At 33.0% G+C, this 18165-nt stretch overlaps 2 protein-coding genes across 2 annotated transcripts in view; both read right to left on the minus strand.

Annotated features, from left to right (window-relative positions):
* Window positions 1-9339: 9339 nt before the first annotated feature.
* Window positions 9340-12122, minus strand: LOC112020932 (uncharacterized). Its single transcript, XM_024053501.2, has 3 exons — window positions 12014-12122; window positions 11748-11873; window positions 9340-9571 (listed from the first exon to the last, which is right to left on the minus strand). Exons 1-3 carry the CDS (start codon window positions 12056-12058, stop codon window positions 9392-9394), a joined length of 351 nt encoding a protein of 116 aa, XP_023909269.1. The 5' UTR covers window positions 12059-12122; the 3' UTR covers window positions 9340-9391.
* Window positions 12123-14141: 2019 nt separating this feature from the next.
* LOC112020945 (nuclear pore complex protein GP210) overlaps window positions 14142-18165 on the minus strand; it is a 34285-nt gene continuing 30261 nt past the window's right edge. The window contains 5 exon segments of the mRNA XM_065764679.1: window positions 14142-14999; window positions 16151-16320; window positions 16425-16524; window positions 16635-16798; window positions 17294-17334. Of these exon segments, the coding sequence (XP_065620751.1) occupies window positions 14457-14999; window positions 16151-16320; window positions 16425-16524; window positions 16635-16798; window positions 17294-17334 (1018 nt within the window). The 3' untranslated portion in view covers window positions 14142-14456.

Below are 18165 nucleotides of genomic sequence, written 5' to 3' on the forward strand. Positions count from 1 at the left end.
AGCTAACCCCAGAATCAAGATAGTGAACTTAATTAATACACACACAAAAAAAGAGAGTGAGGAGTCTTAGATCTTGAAGGAGGGTTGTTGCCTATTGCCATATTCTGAGTCTTCGAAACTCCATCAATAAGTGACTCCATTCAGCAATTTCAACCAGGCACTGCCACACCAAAATCTAAACTAAGCACAGTGAATTTGTGAGACAAAACTGACAAAACGATAAGCAATATAATCCCCCTCACCATCAAGCCATTAATAACAAAATCTTAGACTTAAACGGCTATCTATTTTTCAAAAGAAGAAAATCTGTGACAATAACTATGTGGTTGAAACCTAGACGTGAATTTTAATGACCATGTATGCAATTTCAAATAAAAATCATAATTAACAGAATTTGCAGAGTTCCATCACACAAATATTTCGTTCAATTAAAGAAAATCCCAAAGATTACGGATAGAACAAGAAACCTATAGCCGACCCGAGATACCAAGACAACCATAGCTAACCCCAGAATCAAGATAGTGAACTTAATTAATACACACACAAAAAAAGGGTCAAATAACAAACAAAGTCAACCATCAACTAAATAAAAATGCATTGCTTTGACATTCAAACACCGCCATAAAGAAGTTTCTCAATGACCCAGATGGCATTTTTGCTTGCCAAGCAAAAATGTAGTAAAGAAAAGGAAGGAACTAGAATTTGAAAAAACAATCAAGCTCGAAGCTTTCATTGTTTGTGACCCAAGAAACCCAACACCTCCATTCATTGGAGCCAAAAAAGCAACAAACTTGACCTTCCCCTTCTTTTCTTTTCCCGCAATTTCTCAATAACCAAACGAAAAACAAGGCAAGAAACTCCAAAAAAGCAAAGAACCAAAGAGTATAAAGAATGAAAGAAATAAAGGGTACAGTATAGTTTTAGTTTTAGTACAGCATACCTTTTTATCAGAGAAGAAAGAGTACAATGCAGAGCAAGCAATCCTTCATGACAGTTGGAACACAGAGAGAGAACCAAAAAAACTCACGGAGAAAGTGAAACAACTTTGGGTTGTCTTTGTGTTTCTCTGAAGAAGAGCTTCAGATCTGATCGAAACAAAGAAAGAAAGAGACGCACAAAGACAGAGAGAGAAATGGAACAATAATAATTACAGCAGCAACAATTTTTTTTTTTTTTTTAATTATTGAAAAGGTTTTTTCTGTTATTTTTCGTCGTGTAGCTAATGGTGCTTTTGCATAGGAATGGGATTTTTGTTCAGAGAGTAAAAACTAAAAACAAACCCAACCGCACAAGCAAAGCATAGCCAAGGTAAAATAGTTACTCAAACAAACAAAGTCACTTTTGATTCATGGGGCACCCCCTTTCACTTCACTCTCTGTTTTATAATGAACCCCTTTCTAAAAAGGCAACTTCTTCATCATGCAAATAAAGGAAAAAAAAATTAACCAAAAATATTTTTAACAATTTTTTATTAAAAAAGGAAAAAAAAAATCATTCTTTTTATAGTTTTTTATATTTTTCAGTAAAAACTATATTAAATTTTTTCTAAAATAGTATTAACAAATGTCTTTAAAGCACCCGTTAATCGGACCCATAAATAAATAGTTAAATACTAGTAAATTGAAGAAAAATTTTTGCTTTTTTTTATTTTTATTTTCTCATAAAATTTGTATCAAAATTTTTCTAAAATAATTCATTAACAAATGCTTTTAGAGTATTTGTTAACCGAGCCCATCAATAAATAGTTAAATACTAGTAAATTGAAAGAAAAAAAAATCTTATTCTAAATCAAAACTTTCTACTCTAGTATTTTTGAGAGGAAGTTTCTACTCTAGTTGTAAATTAAATCTTACTAAAAAAAAATCTATAATATTATTCTAATCTAACTATTTTTATCCCCTTAACAAATAAAATCAACTTTTTCTCTATCTCATTAAAAAAAAAAAAAAAAATTTTGCTTTTTTTTATTTTTATTTTCTCATAAAATTTGTATCAAAATTTTTCTAAAATAATTCATTAACAAATGCTTTTAGAGTATTTGTTAACCGAGCCCATCAATAAATAGTTAAATACTAGTAAATTGAAAGAAAAAAAAATCTTATTCTAAATCAAAACTTTCTACTCTAGTATTTTTGAGAGGAAGTTTCTACTCTAGTTGTAAATTAAATCTTACTAAAAAAAAATCTATAATATTATTCTAATCTAACTATTTTTATCCCCTTAACAAATAAAATCAACTTTTTCTCTATCTCATTAAAAAAAAAAAAAAAATGCTGACTATAGAGAAGATCTTTCTTTTTTTTTCTTTTTTTTTTTCTTTTTTTGAGAAGAACTCTTTCAGTATGTAGTTAGACACAATTAGGTTATTTGACTATTTTCTTCTTGAAAAAAGGTTATTTGACTATTTCCTCAAAAAATAAGAGTAAAGAAAAGCCACTATAAGGTTATTAATTAGAGAAGCATTATGAGAAACCTAAAAAGGGTTAGGGATAATTACATTTTACTCACATGTGGTTTGCCTCTAATTTGATATGCCTACTTGTGGTTTAAATTTTGACACTTTACCCACCTGTGATTCACACCGTTACTGTGCCATAACCCACCTCTCTCTCAGCCATTACTCTAACACAGAATATGTCAAAAATAAAAGCTCAAACAGATCAAAACACTCCTCACTTAAATCTTGAACATGAAGAACATATCCAAAAATCTGAAGAACATAATATGACTTGCGCTTTATCTTTTCCTATTTGTCTCTTGAGTTGGCTCACTAGAGCAAGCCCAGGCGTTTGTTCTTTTCTTTATATTTGTATATGGTTACTTTTTTACATTAATATAGTTCTGTCTAAAAAAAAAAAAAAAAAAAAGTGAACCCAAAATTTTTGAACATAAACCCAAACCAAAAACTAAACCCATAAATCTTGAAGATTAACCAAAAATTAAACCCATAAATTTTGAACATAACCCACAACCATTGCAAACAAAGATTAAAACCAAATCAAACACACCACAAATTTCTTTTTCAATATTTTTTATCCTCTTGATAGTTTTGTTTGGATTCATAGGCTTGAGATTTGAGAATGTTCTTATGATCCCCACTATCGAACCAGTCAAACAACATTGGCATCGTCACGGACGACGTCGTCTAGGAATTGGAGCTCGGCACCTTAACGTAAATGCTGCTGTTGTCGTTTTTGTGGTTTTACCATCGGATGAGAATGTGAAGGTCAAGGAAGATGGGTCCTCGAATTGGGGCTCTTAGGCATTGGCAATGGAAGTGAAGAGACGAGTTTGGATTTGGGATTGGGATGGGAATGTTGTTAAAAAATTTGGGTTTCTTTTGATGGAGTTTAAGGTTTTGATAATCAATGAATTCGCCATTGAATTGAGATTTTGTTTTCTGTGCTCTGGGTTTTGCTGGAAATGTGTTTGGGGTTTCAACTATTTTTACTTTCCAAAACCACTTTTACATTTGCAGAGGAATTTTGCTCTTGGAAAAGCTTTGGGCTAGTCAGTTAGCTTAGGGTTTAGGACTGTGTTGGATATTGTTTTTGGGTTCAACTTCCTATAATTTTTCAGATTTTTGGGTATGTTCTTCATGTTCAAGATTTGAGTGAGAGTGTTTTGATCTGTTTGGGGTTTTGTTTTTTACATATTCAGTGTTAGAGTAACGGCTGAGGAAGGGGTGGGTTATGGCACAGTGACGATGGGAATCACAGGTAGGTAAAGTGTCAAAATTTAAACCATGAGTAGGCATATCAAATTAAAGGCAAACCACAAATAGGTAAAGTGTAATTATCCCAAATGGTAAAAAGATTTCTCCCATGTTGTGAGCAACATTGATTATTTGTAACAATCTACAAAATTCAATAGACTACAAACATAATTCATTAAATAATAAAGTGAAAAGTAAAAAACTATGCTTACTTTATTATTTTATTTTATTTTAGATTAAATATTATATGTAGTTTGAACTTTAAACTACAAAGATTTAAACCACACATTTATGTTTCAATACTTCAAGTAAATTTTTGGAATATATCCACACCTCTATGGAATATTATTTTTTAAAAATAATTAAATTTTCTTTTGTGATTTCATTAAAGTAAATGAAATAGGTGGGCTTTATGGATCTTTGTAGGGAGCTATATTATCAACTGAAAGATCAACTGTAAAAATGTCACTCATCATTGGTAAACGGTAAATTAGAGAAGTAAATGATTTCTAAAGTCATTTCACCCATCACTTTCACCATCCACCGAATTCACTTAATGTTTTAGATTAAGGCAAAAATACATTACATCCTTTGATTAGTGGGTTGATCTCATTTTAGTCCCTTGACTATCAAAACTTTCATTTTAAACCTTTAACTATTATTGGTTTGCAATCAAAATGATCATTCTGTTGTCTCTGTTAATCATAACAATATCTTTTAGATACATTTATATCAAAAATTGCTTACAATATAACTAAAGAATTAGAAAATCTTATAAAATTTAATATATATATATATATATATTTTTTAAATACACACACCCAAAATCACTCCCTCATCCCCAACGAATTGCTCGCACCCCCACTGTAAAATATATTATATATATATATATATATATTTTTTTTTTTAAATACACACACCCAAAATTACTCCCTCATCCCCAACGAATTGCTCGCACCCCCACTGTACACCCCAAGGCCTCTTTGCTTATAATTAAAGATGGTAAAGGTCCTCTTATTTTATCAATATAAAGAAAAAAATCTCTATTATTTTTTGAAAAGTGCTATGTCCATAACATTTTTACAATATTTTCGTCATAAGTGATAAGTTGTTATTAATTTTAATTTAAATTCATTGCTAAAATTATTTTTTTCTCACCAATAACAACCAATAATAACCTGTCACTAGAATTTGTTGTAAAAATATTATGTATATATCATTTCTTTTATTTTTCTAGTTGGAGAAGAGTGTTATTGCCCTTTAACCAACATCGAAATTCAATTAGTTACACAATTATGTTTGTGTGAGAGAGTGAGAGAGAGAATTTTCATAACTGACAAGTTAACAAGTTGTTATTGCAGGTAAAAAAAAATTAAGTTAGTAGTGTGTCAACATGAAAACCAAATAGATGCAAACCAACTCAATTGCTATGAACAAAAAAATGTTCTGAATATTATTGTGTTTATAACTTTACTTTTTTTTTTTTTAATGTCCTTATTTAAAATTTTTTTATATTTGTTTTTTTTTTTGGCCCAAAATGATGTAGGTTTGGATTATTTATAAATGCTAGCAAATAGAGTTGATAGAAGGAATGAATTGATAATAATTTAAAATTTTATGGTGTTAACTATAAGTTTTGGTAGTCAAGGGACTAAAATGACAATCGCATGATACTCAAAGGATGTAAAAAAAAAAAAAAATTACTTAGGATAAACTATATTACAATAATGCCAATAAACATGAGTTCTTTTATGTCATCATGAGAGTTTAATGAGCCAAACAAAGTTATTTTCCCAACAAAGGTAATTCTCTTTTTGGCTAATATGAAGAATAGTAGCACAAATCTTTTCATGCTTTTTAATATGATATAAATTGTGATTGATATATAATAAAGATTTATGTAAGAATGATACACCAATCAAATCCTATTATTTTTACTAATTATGATAACATTGTATCCTTAATATTTTTAAGAGTTTTTTTTTAACTTAATAATATAGTCTGTTATCTTTTATTAGAAGAACCACATCTTACCGAACTATCAAATCATTAAAAAAAAAAAAAACTCTCTTTTTTTAGTTTTTCTTAGACACATCCTTCTCCTAGTGGATACAAGTGTTGACAGAAAAAAAAAAAAAAAAAAAAAATTTTAGTTTTTCTTAGACACATCCTTCTCCTAGTGGATACAAGTGTTGACAGAAAAAAAAAAAAAAAAAAAAAAGTGTTTAAGCATGATAGAAAAAAGCCTAATAATTTAAAAAAGGGACAGTTAAAAAGAGTGATATATTTTATTTTTGTCTTCTTCAACGCTTTGCTTTCTCCTAATACAGTAATACTTGTTAAGAGAGTAAATTACAAGAATTGGGGTGTCAACTAATACTATTTTTTTATTGGGTTTTACAGCAATCAAATTCAATGTTTGGACAGAGAGTAGATAAAGATTCATTTCTTTCTCAAATCTCAACCAGTTTTGTAATACCCCAAATTTAATTGGACAACACCATTAACTTGCATGTGGATGCTTCGAATCTCTCTCTCTTATCCACATTTTTTTCATTAAGTTTAGGAATCAAATTCACAGAGACCAATTTAGATTTGAGTATTTAAGTCACCGCACCAACACCATTAACTTTTTGATTGGCGGGAACAAGAAGGTGTCACATGTGCGCACGTGAACAGGACCAGAAGCACGTGGACGGCTGTCATTGCTTTGTTCGGCGCATAACATTATCTTGCCCCTACGGTGAGTTTTAAACCCCATCAATAAAAGTAATAAGTAATTATTGAGGGAACCCATATGATGATAAACAATAATTATATCACTAAACCTTTACCACACTCTTCTCTTTTGACAATTGTTTTATGTAGTTTTTTTAGATATATTGTTAACATGTTGCGTCCGTTTCGAATGATTGTTCTTTTATTATTAAACTAAGACATTAGTTAGTTTTTGGTTGCATTACAAATCTCTTATTTTACTAGTTAAACTAACTGAAACCCACAATTATTTTATGTAATTGAATGTGAACAGTAGAAAAGAATGGAGAATGGAGAATTTATGTGAAAGTGACAGACATACAATTACAATTTTTCACATAATAATTGTGAGAAAATTATGTGGTAAAAATTGTGGTCATAAAATTAATTACTTTATGACAAATGGCAGCTTACTTTTTAGTAATTCTTAAGGAAATAAATTTATTCACGTTAAAATGTTAAGTTATACTATAATTTCATATTCATCTATCACTAACACTATTATATATCAACCATTATAATACTACCAAAAAGCAGTTTTAATATAAATAATGTCAAAATCTAAAAGACTACCTCACTTATCTTTAGATAAATAAAAACCACTTAATTATTATTATTATTAAATGTTTTTATACATGAGTACGGCATTACGGATTATAACCTAATATTGAAATAAAATTTAACTATTATTAATTTAATATATCTATATAATTATTGATGATAAGGGTTGTAAAAAATGGTTGGACAACATTGTATAAAAAGAAATCAACTCAAAAGTTATCTAAAAAAGGCTAAAAAAAAAAAAAAAAAAACTATGGATCATAATGCAGGCCACAATCATCTTTTTTTTTTTTTTTTGGTTAGAGGGGGTGGTGCCCATATCAATGTTCACTTTACAATTTTTTTACAATGCCGGCAATGGCATCTCTAGAGACATGAGGGGCCGGAGTGCCACGCTAGTGGGACCCACCACTTGTTCTAATCTAGTCGTGGGGCTTTAATTGGGACCCACGTAGGGACTATTGTATGTAGTGTAGACGGTAGGGACGGAGGGAATACGGTAGTTGAGTAGTCCCTCCCTCGTGATGATGACCATAACAAATCCCCCCTCCCCATATGTTTAGTTGTGTGGGTTCCATTCCATTAACTATAACCTTACTTTGACCTCTAATTTTGACAATAGTGCATTTAACGGTTTGAGACATATAACTGAGAAATTAACTTGGTGCTCGTTACTCTCACATTCATAAATGATTTCACAGTTCTATTTTTAATGTAAAAGAAAGAACATCATGTTTCATAAAAAAATCATTCGAATGAATTGTTGAAATAGTCTTTTCTACTAACGAAACATACCACCTATATAAATGTGTGAGTTAGCTTACTAATCAGTATAAGAAATAAAATATAAAATATGGGTCATGCTAACGGGTGCCTTAAGGTAATAGTTAATAATCAATTTTAAGAAAATTTTGATATTACTTTTATAAAAAATGAAAAAAACTGTTAAAACATTAATTACTTTTTTTTGCTCCCATAAAAAATTTATTTAAATAAATTGTTAATTATTATCTTAAGAGCATCCGCTAGTATTTTTCATAAAATATTATTAAATAATAATACATTTGCCTAGATAATGGCGTTTTATTTGTTAGGAAGACCATTTTATCTGACTTCTTAAATTTTTGCATATAAGTGGGGCCATGATAAAGGAGGGGGACTTTCCCAACCAGTCCTTTGCAGGCTTACAACTTGACACGTTTTTTAGATTATGATTAAGTGGTTCTGAGACAAAGATGTCCAGGCTTGTGGTGACTAGTGTCACCAATCAACTAAACATGTTTCAACAATCATTTTCAGTGTGCAATGTACGCTATCATTTTCTCCAGCAAATCCATGGCTAACGAAAATTCTCACAAAGCTAGGCACTTACTTTCATGCTTCCTTCCTGTCCTCTAGGATCATGTGCAGCAACTACAACCAAAGTCCCCTTGGTCACTTCACCCTGAAGAGTTTAATTGTCAATGAGTAATAGTAATCTCACTAGCTAGGCTCTCACTTCATGAGTCCTTTCCTCTAGGATCAAGTGACGCAATTGAGTACAAATTTCCAAGTTTTTGCTAACAAAAAAACTTTCTTTCAATCTAATTAAATATTATAAATCTACATTTATATTTGTATTTATTACAGCGTTATTTAAAATTTTGAATAATATGACATCTTGAACACTGTTAGATCAAAGAAATAAATCTTAAACATATATCGAATTCTCTTATTTGAAATAAAAAGAAATGAGAAATTGTATTATTCTTGGTCACTTTAGCATTAAGAGCATACTTGATTTGTAAAATGGAATGTTTGTGAAAATAGCATTACATACGGAACAGATGGGGCAATTGTGATGGGTTGTAGTGTAGCTCAGGCTCAGCATACAAAAGATCCTTAGTAATTCACAATTCAAGAATGGAATGTGGCCCTATGTACTAATTATTGGCAAACAAATCCTGTTGATAGTTACAAAACAGTGTTAGTGGGCATGGTTTGTACATCCTTTTACAGTTACAGGAACAATAGCATATTGCATTCAAGTCCATAAAGGGGTTGGGGTCCTGCTGTTTGAATCCCAGAAAGACAGATAAGTGGTGTCACTTTGGTCCAAAGGTTAGTTTAGAAACAGGGTTGGTTGGGCTGGTTGGTGGGTGATCTAATAAACTGAACATACTAAATGAATATAGGTAATACCTTTATGATTTACAAGTAAAAGTGTTGCATTAAGTCATTAACTTAAAGCTTCATTGCACAGTTTTTTAGCTGTTAAAACTAAAGCATTAAGATGCAATTTAAAAGAGTGGTCCTGTACAATCTAGTTATACAAAGCCTAATTTTTATATATAATGGAAGTTATTCATAAAATAGACATCAAGATTGTTCTAGTAAACTTTCTAAATACAAATTCAGGATGTATCTCCCTGTTGACAAAACATCAAGCCTCTTCTCACTTGGTTCATACTTGCCCTTTCGAAGCTGGTATCGATGAGTTACAGCTGAAATAGTATAGGCTTGGCCTTCAATTGTTACACTCTCTCCACATTGCAAGTTCTGCAACAAACAAGGTGCAATTGAGATATACAGCTAAACATGGATACCCTGATTGAAACATTTTGTTCAGCTGTTTATTCATTCACAAGCTATGCTGGGCCTACAGATCCATGAATACATCAATAACAGCAACATTGACAACATGACAGAACAGCAAAAAATTTGTTAAGTGTGCAGAAAATTTAAGGGGAACGTCTTTTGCTAGTTATCTACATTTCCAATTCACATAGAATGGCACTTGAAATTTACAGTTGATTAAGCAAATTCGATGCCACATGGGACCATATGTCTTTCCTGTAACATGTTCTGGCATTGAAGCATTAGCGTCGAAAGAAGGAACCAACATCTATTAGTAAATGCATTCCTCATATCTTTCAAACTATTACAAAATATGCAGACAATAATGTATGTGCTAGAATTTTCTCATCCAACATGTTATGCTGTCTTCAGTTCTTTCACTATCTCTGTCTCTCTGGGATGACCCCAGTCCCAGCCATGAAGCTCACATGGCACAAAAAGAATATTTGCATGATCTTTCTCCCTCATCTTTCTCTTTACCTTTGGAGATCTATTATAGAGCAAGCAAGGACAAGGTGTGTTATAGACTAGCATCGTTATCTATAATACAATCTTCAATAGATTTCCTTATCATCCATTAAAAAACAAAATTTAAGTTATTTAAATAGCTAATCTAGCAGCATCTTTTATTGGGACCATTTTGCTACGTGGAGTACATCCTTCAAACCACATTAAAAGTACTCTATAGTCTACACTTATTTGGACACCTTTCATTGCCTTTCACTACCAGTGTAAACCTGCAATCATGCAAATTTAAAATCATTTTTTTAAGCATCAGTCAATCAAAAATACATGTGGCCAACCTTGACTAGTTTTTTGCAGATTCATAGGCAATTCCAACATTTTGGGACTAAGTTTTGATTGTTCTTCTTGCTATCAGTCAATCAGAAGTGTGTTGCATCAATGGAATTGTGGATGAAAATCAAGTACTCTCTATGTGCCTCTATTTATTTTGCAAATTTGACCAACGACACTTCTATACACTTAGCTGCATGCAATAACAATTCTTTAACCAAGTTTCTTGTAATAGTTCCAAATCACATTTCTTTGTTTGTGTCATTGTAATTTAATCTGATTCCAATAATGCTTGGCCTATTTTGACATTTGGCATGTGATAGTTGACCAAGTTTCATAATTCATACTGCGTGCACATGTGATTGTTGATTTTTGTATAACCTAGCTAGTATGCTCCTAAAAAGCCTATTAGAGATGCCCATCTATTAATCTATAGTGTATTTTACAAGTTACTTGCATTTATCTCCTAAATAACACATAAAAAAATTTATTAGAGAACGGTAATGTCTTGCCTCTAAAGTTAATTGATGTACGCATCCTTCTTTTGTGAAAGATCATTCATGATCTCGTTGAATTTAAAGAACTTAAATTAGCACGCAAACTGATGTAGAAAATTAATAAACATTTCAAAGACATCCATTAGGCCTTACGCATCATATACAGGTACTTATCGACATCCAAGACGCCAACAGCAAACGCAATCCTTTTTCTTTGTGGCTAAATTAAATAGGGTAAGATGCGACAGCTGACATTGGCGACCATGATAGCTCTCCACCCGCTAAGGAACCAATGCCTAATGGGGCTATAGCTAGAGTAGAGCTACAGACTGAACTCAATCCCATATAGGATATATGGTTTTGGGCAGTACTAGGTAATTTAGCTATATTCAAGACAATATGTATAAGAATACAACATTTTTCGCAACTGTTATCATGACATATCGTAATTGATGCCTATCAAAAGTCGTATAAGTGGTGGGCATAGATAAAAATCATGTTGCTCCAATCACAATTGGCCATGTCAGCCGTTGTGAAAAAAATTGGCCCTAGCTATATATCATTATATCTACTTTACCATTGTAATTCTTTCATTTTGGATTGTATGTCCCAAATAAAATAATCATAAATAAAAATCATTTCCAAGCTGTTAGTCTAAATTAATAGCCAAGAATTATAAAAATGAATGAGACTTTGATTATGGAGATTAAAAAAAAAAAAACTAATAAAAAATAATTATAAATTAAAAATAAAATAAAATAAAAAGGAGTAGAATAGAATCTAAGATAAGAATAGTGGGTAATTACAGAGGGGAAGCAACGAATGCCAAGGTTCTTGGGCGGAGGCGTAATTTCGATGACTTTATAAGGGTGGTTGTTATCTCTGTTTCTCTCTTTCTTTCTGCAAAATACTTGGAGTTGGGGTACCTCTCTCTGCTTTTTAAAATTTATAAAATAAAATAAATAAATAAATAAAAAAGAAGGGAAAATTGAGAAGCGGAATGTAACAATAAAATATTAAGGAAAAAAAAAAAAAAAACCGAAGAATTGAGTTGCGGAATGAATCTACGTACCTTTTGAGATGCACCTAGGCCCAAGTTCCACGACACCATTGCCATTCTCTCTCTCTCTCCCTCCCTCTCTGACTCTGAGCATGAAAGCCAGAAAAAATAGAAGATTTTTCTTTTGTGATTACACGACAACGTTGACTGAGTTCGAGGAAGTTTATTTGGAATTTTTTTTCGTATCAGGGGTGGCCCATGGGCTACTGACTTTGCAGCCCAAGTTCAGTCTCTAAACTAAAATGAATTGCCATTTCGGGCTTGGTTTGTGGAGGATTATTATTTTGAAAATAAATTCTTTTCCACATTGTATAGTGTGGTATTTAGAATTGTCCAAAATATTAGTTCAAATTGACCCACCCGCCCAATCCAAACCGATCCATCAGGATTTAAGTGGTTTTGATGGCCGGAGGTGGTTGGCGATGACTTAGGAAGTGTTAGATACCGTTTATTTGCTGAAAACTAAAAATTTATTTCTGAAAACATTATAGCAAAATATTTTTAAATATGTGAACAGTGCTGTAGGATCCAAATTTATATTAAAATCTGTGTTTAAATGACTTTTGTGAATCCGTGAACAGTGCTGTTGAACCCACATTTTTTCATGAAAAAGTACAAACACAAACACAAACACAAAACGCTACCCAAATGCACACTTAAAGTCTCCCAAAAATTGATCATTTCAATTTGAGTGTTGATTTTCCCATATTGGAATTTTATACAACAAAAATTATCGATAAAGATCTAAAAGGGTTTCTAGATCAAGTGAAGATATAGAGATTCTTACCCCCATCACCCTTCATTGTCCATGGGAGATCAAATAATCAAGATTGTGGTTCTTCGCCATTGATGGCGGTTTTGCTATTAACCACCAAAAGTGATTGAGTCAAAGTTTTGGCTTGAGCCCTAGACCAACTTGGCTCAGGCCTAATGGTGTATTTGAGGAATTGCTTAAAATAATTTAGTTATATATTGGAGAGAGAGAGAGAGAGAGAGAGAATAAATTAATATGTAGGAAATATTATATAAAACATTTATTAAATTTTCATTACAAATTGATGATAATGATCTTTTGTAGATTGTGAATACGGAATGAAGGATATTGAATTCCACATTTCATAATAGGTTTTACAATGAAAAAAACAAACAAGCACATTAGTTGGTAACATAATTGTGGTAAAAATATAGAATTTGCAAATACTCAGACAATATACATTCGCAACAAATAGCAAATATGAGAGCAAAGCTATAGTTTTAACCATCACCTGCCGTCTTTGTTGCTGTAGTTCTCGAGTATCACATCACATCCCTAGCCTTACACTCAACAAGTTGCAAATGCTTTTGGATGTGGAAACTTCTTAAAGCCAAAGACACCGCTTCATGTGCAGCTATGACATATGTCCTTTCACTTCACCCTTGTATAATATACTACAGTTTTAAACATCCAACCTAGCCGAGTAGCTAAATGTCATTTCTTATACTTTGTTGATAGCATAAATTTATCAAATCAATACAAAGGCTACAAACATGGCATGCCTTTACTAAGAAGTCACAATCTTGCAGGATTAAGATGCATTCACACCCAGATCAGTTCCAAATTCACACTACATCCAACTCTCGCCAAGATCCAATTCACCCAGAAGAAAGATTCAGCAGGAACATAGTAAAGGTTAAACTAACAATGGTTGAGACTTGTTCCAATTCCATCATAGGAGCTCATGTAGTCAAGGTTGCAATGTAACAATCATGTAGAAAAGAATAGTTCTAAGTCATAGAAAGCAGCTAACATATCAGAACATTGCATTTTATGAAACAAGGCAGCTATCCATGTAACATATACGTTAAAGAGTTGACATCCGGAGGAATTATCACCATGAATGGCAAGGTCTAGCCACTTGTGTCCATGCAAAACTGAAACAATAAGTCTAGATACACAACCAATTTCACAACTTTTTTCATGAATGCTGAGGTGACAAGTTGTGATTGGTATACAACGGAGACAATAACCTGCTACCTCAAATGTTGTGAAAAAAGTTCTGAATTTGTTGTCTATGGCATTGTTGGAAATAAAATGATTCGCTAAACATAAGAAATAAATTGAGTGCTTCCTTAACTGACAAGAATGGTCTGCTAATGAAAATGAGTAAACACAATGTTAAGAAGATTAATTGCCACTTATGTCTGCAGGTAACCTTTCAAGAACCAGAGATAATACAATCATCTGCACAATTTGCAGCTCATTAATGTCGACCGAATGAAAAGTTAAAATCAGATCTTTTATCTTGCACTACTAGTACAGAAGGGTAAAAACATTCAAAACCACCTCCTCAACAAAATAAAAGAATCCGAAAACATAAACTAACAAACTTGAAACTCAATGCTACAAACTGAGACAGGTTCGCATTTTTCCGTACACTTATAAATTATAATCCTAATATTCCTCCTCCAATGACTTCTACCTTGAATAAGGATGGTATCGACTACCACTCCCTGCACCACCACCATACCCCCCTCTACTCCCATAGAAGGAGGCACTACCCCCTCCATAGGCACCACCAAGACTGGCATCATAACTACTCCCATAGCCACCACCAGCAGCACCACTACCACCACTAGCATATCCCCCATAACTCTCACTAGGTCCACCATAACTGCCTCCTAGATCATAACCTCTGCTAAAGCCTCCTCCTCCATAACGACTCGAGTATCCTAGATAGGGCTCTTCCCTGTAAGTTGCCATACCACCACCAACACCATATCCTCCATAACCACCAAATTCACTTCCACCATAACCACCATAAGCGCTGCTCCTGCCACCACCATAGGGTCCACCTGACCTATATCCACCACCACTGCCACCTCCAAAGCTACTGCCTCCGAATCCACCATAACCACTATCTCTGAACCCACCACTAAATGCAGGCCTAGAATCATTATAACGCCTGGATGGGGCAGGTGGTGGGTTTGGCTTCTTTGGCTCGGCCTTTTTTATTTCCACCTACAAGAAAGAAACGTGAACCTAAATTACAATGCTTCATAATTGAAAAAGGGTTGTATTCAGTATGAACAACAGCGTATGTGTTAAATAATTCAAGAATCTTCTTATCTTTCGTATGCTTAGAAGACATAATATTAATTAGTTTACTCACAGAAGAAAACGATATCCTTAGTTTCACTTACCCCAACCCTCACCCCCCCCCACCCTCTTTTTTTTCTCTTTTTTCTTTTCCCCTAAATTCTAAATTCCTTTTTTCCTATCCTTTCATCTTAGAACTAACTTTCTGTATAAAGTCCACATTATGCATCACTTCAACAGTGATAACAACACATTTGGAGCAGTAGAATTTATTAGAATATTTCTAAATCTGAAAGTAGGCTCTAAAGTAAGCCACCAAATAGTGCAAAAAATTTTTGGAAATACTTTCATTAACATCATCCACCTACTGAATATTTTTTTAAGGACTACAAAAACAACAACATTGTTGGCATATAAACTATATAAAAATTTTAAATTATGAACTCTACACCAAGCACCACGCTTGATGGATGCCAAAGAATACAGTGACAGCCGATATCGATAAAAAAAAATTCTAAACAAGATGTAGCATAAAGTTAACCAATAATGAATGATTAATACACCAAAGTACTTCTTAAGAAACCCACTCGGTTTGGCACATAACTAATAATTAAAACACCCCCACTTAGATGTTAGTTTATGTTTTTTTTTTTTTTTTAAATTTATTTTTTATAACACGGAACCTCGCCAAGGGAGGGAGGACACTTTGGGCCAATCCCTGGGAAGTAAACCACGAATACACAACCCCACCCACCAAAAATTTATGTAATCATTCAAGTAAAAATAGATGCATTTTTTCACTTTTTCAAAAAAAAATTAGAAGTCCTTTGCAAGCTCTGTATGAGGCCCTTTGGGCAAAAACTTGCATTTGAATAATAATAGTCTTCGTTTTTAATCTAGTAACTAATATGCTTTTTTTTTTATATATATAAATAATCTAGTAACTAACATGTTATGGATCCCCTAGCTAGTAATTACATCATACAAAGGCTGGTTATAGAAATAGGGACATTATCTTTAAGAACATACAAAAAGGAAAAATAAATGTTCATTTTAGTTAGCACTCTGCTCACCTGAGCTCCTGCCAGCTCCAGTCTGTTACCCCTGGACAAGAGATCATCAACTGCTTGCTCTGTGTCAAAGGAAATAAACCCAAACCCACGAGAACGACTGGTGGAATGGTCCCGCATGATCTGGTGTTCCTTGACCTCTCCAAATTGCGCAAAGAAGTCCCTGAACTCATCTGCTCATTTGAAACAAACAAATAGCTCCCCTTTCAGAATTAATATGCAAACAACCTTTATATTCACAAAAAGACAATTACCACAAAACTATAGAAGAAACAACCTTCATTCACAGTTGCAGGAATCCCACCCACAAAAATCTTCTTAGTCCTGATATCCTTAGACCCAATAGCTCCCTTCGGGATGGTCCGCTTAATTTCCACCTACATGCCCCCCAACATCACATCAAAACACCACTAAAACCAAATCAACAACTAAAGCAAAAAAAACTAAATTCTAACCCAATATTGACACGATTAAACAAAAACCCTACTTGTTTCCCATTAATAATATGGGTATCCTCAATGACTTTATCAACCACAGAGGGTTCTGCATAAGTCACAAACCCAAATCCTCGGGGCTGCCCAGTCTTCCGGTCCTTCATTATCACAGAATCAATAATATCACCATATTTACCGAAGTGCTTGACAAATTGTGCTGCATAATACAATTACAATCAAAAGAAGAACCAAACAAAAACTCATAAATGTCCCACTAAAAATCAACAACACTAACATAAAAAAAAAATAAAAAATAAAAACACTATTTACACCTTTTAAGTTTAGGATCGCTTCTAAATCAGTATTACAACAATGTCAATGTCCCCCTTCCGTCAACATCTGCTAAACCTTTTGCTTTGGTAGGTTACCCCACCTTAAATTTATAAGGGGAGGAGGTGCCGGTTGAGCTAGAGCTAGTTGCCAACATCCGTTAAAACTTTTCTTTTAACGAACCCAAAAGGGACCGGCATGACTATTGGTGAAAATGTGATGTAACATAACAAAAGGGGCACATCAACAAGGCGTAAATTGCGAGTTTTGAAAGCCAAGACGACCAATTTAGACGTGAACCCAAACATAAAAGTGGTGTAAAGTGTAACTGCATTTGAAACATTACAAAAAAGCATCATCAACTACAAAAATAAGTACTAACCATCGGTTGTCTCTCGCGCTAAGCCCCCTATAAAGATTTTTCTGCAACAAATTACAAACAGGACAAAAATCACGAACAGATCAAAAACACACATACACACACAAATTATTATCCACACAAGTTAAGTTCTTGAAAATTTTTCATTTTCTTTTACTCTGATCTTAATTATTCCTAACAAGTACTTGATTAGCGAGAGCATTAAACAAACAATTAAAATCAACCACAAATTTCCTTCAGTTCCGAAATTTTTTCTTTCTTTTACCTTCCATTTTTTTCCCCTAAATTTTTTTTCCCTATAATCAACAAAGTATTAGAGAAACAACGAGTAACTGAAACGGTTACTCACTAAGTTTCTTTTTCTTTTTTTTTTTCCCAAGATTTGGGTGATTTTTATTGTTGTTGATAGATTTTCTTAGGAACCAAACAGAGCTTAAAAATTGAAAAGTTTAAGAGAGAGAGAGAGAAACCCGGCGCTAGCTCCGTCGGAAGAGTGAGAGTGAGACTTGTCGTTGATGATGTCGTCGTCTTCTCTGAGGTCAGAAGACTTAACGTCGTTAGGTTCTCCGTCGAGGATAGCTTCGTTGGCTTGAGAGTCCATTCGGAAGCTAGCTAACGATGATTTCACGAATTCGAAGAAGAAGAAGAAAAAGAAAAATTGGATTTGGGATTTGGATTTAAGAGTGCCCTAGCTTAATAGCTTTTAGCTTTTAGACGAGTCAAAGATAGAGAGAGTACAATGAATAAAAGAAAGCCCTAAAACTAAAACCCTTTTTGAGCTATTTCTGCCCTCTCATTGGCTGGACACAAACGGCTATCGTGCAAGTGTTCTACTTCTTCCTACCTTTTAAACCCATCCTATAATTTTTCTTTCT

The sequence above is a fragment of the Quercus suber genome, unplaced genomic scaffold (assembly GCF_002906115.3).
Source record: "Quercus suber isolate HL8 unplaced genomic scaffold, Cork oak 2.0 scaffold_22, whole genome shotgun sequence".
NCBI lineage: Eukaryota > Viridiplantae > Streptophyta > Magnoliopsida > Fagales > Fagaceae > Quercus > Quercus suber.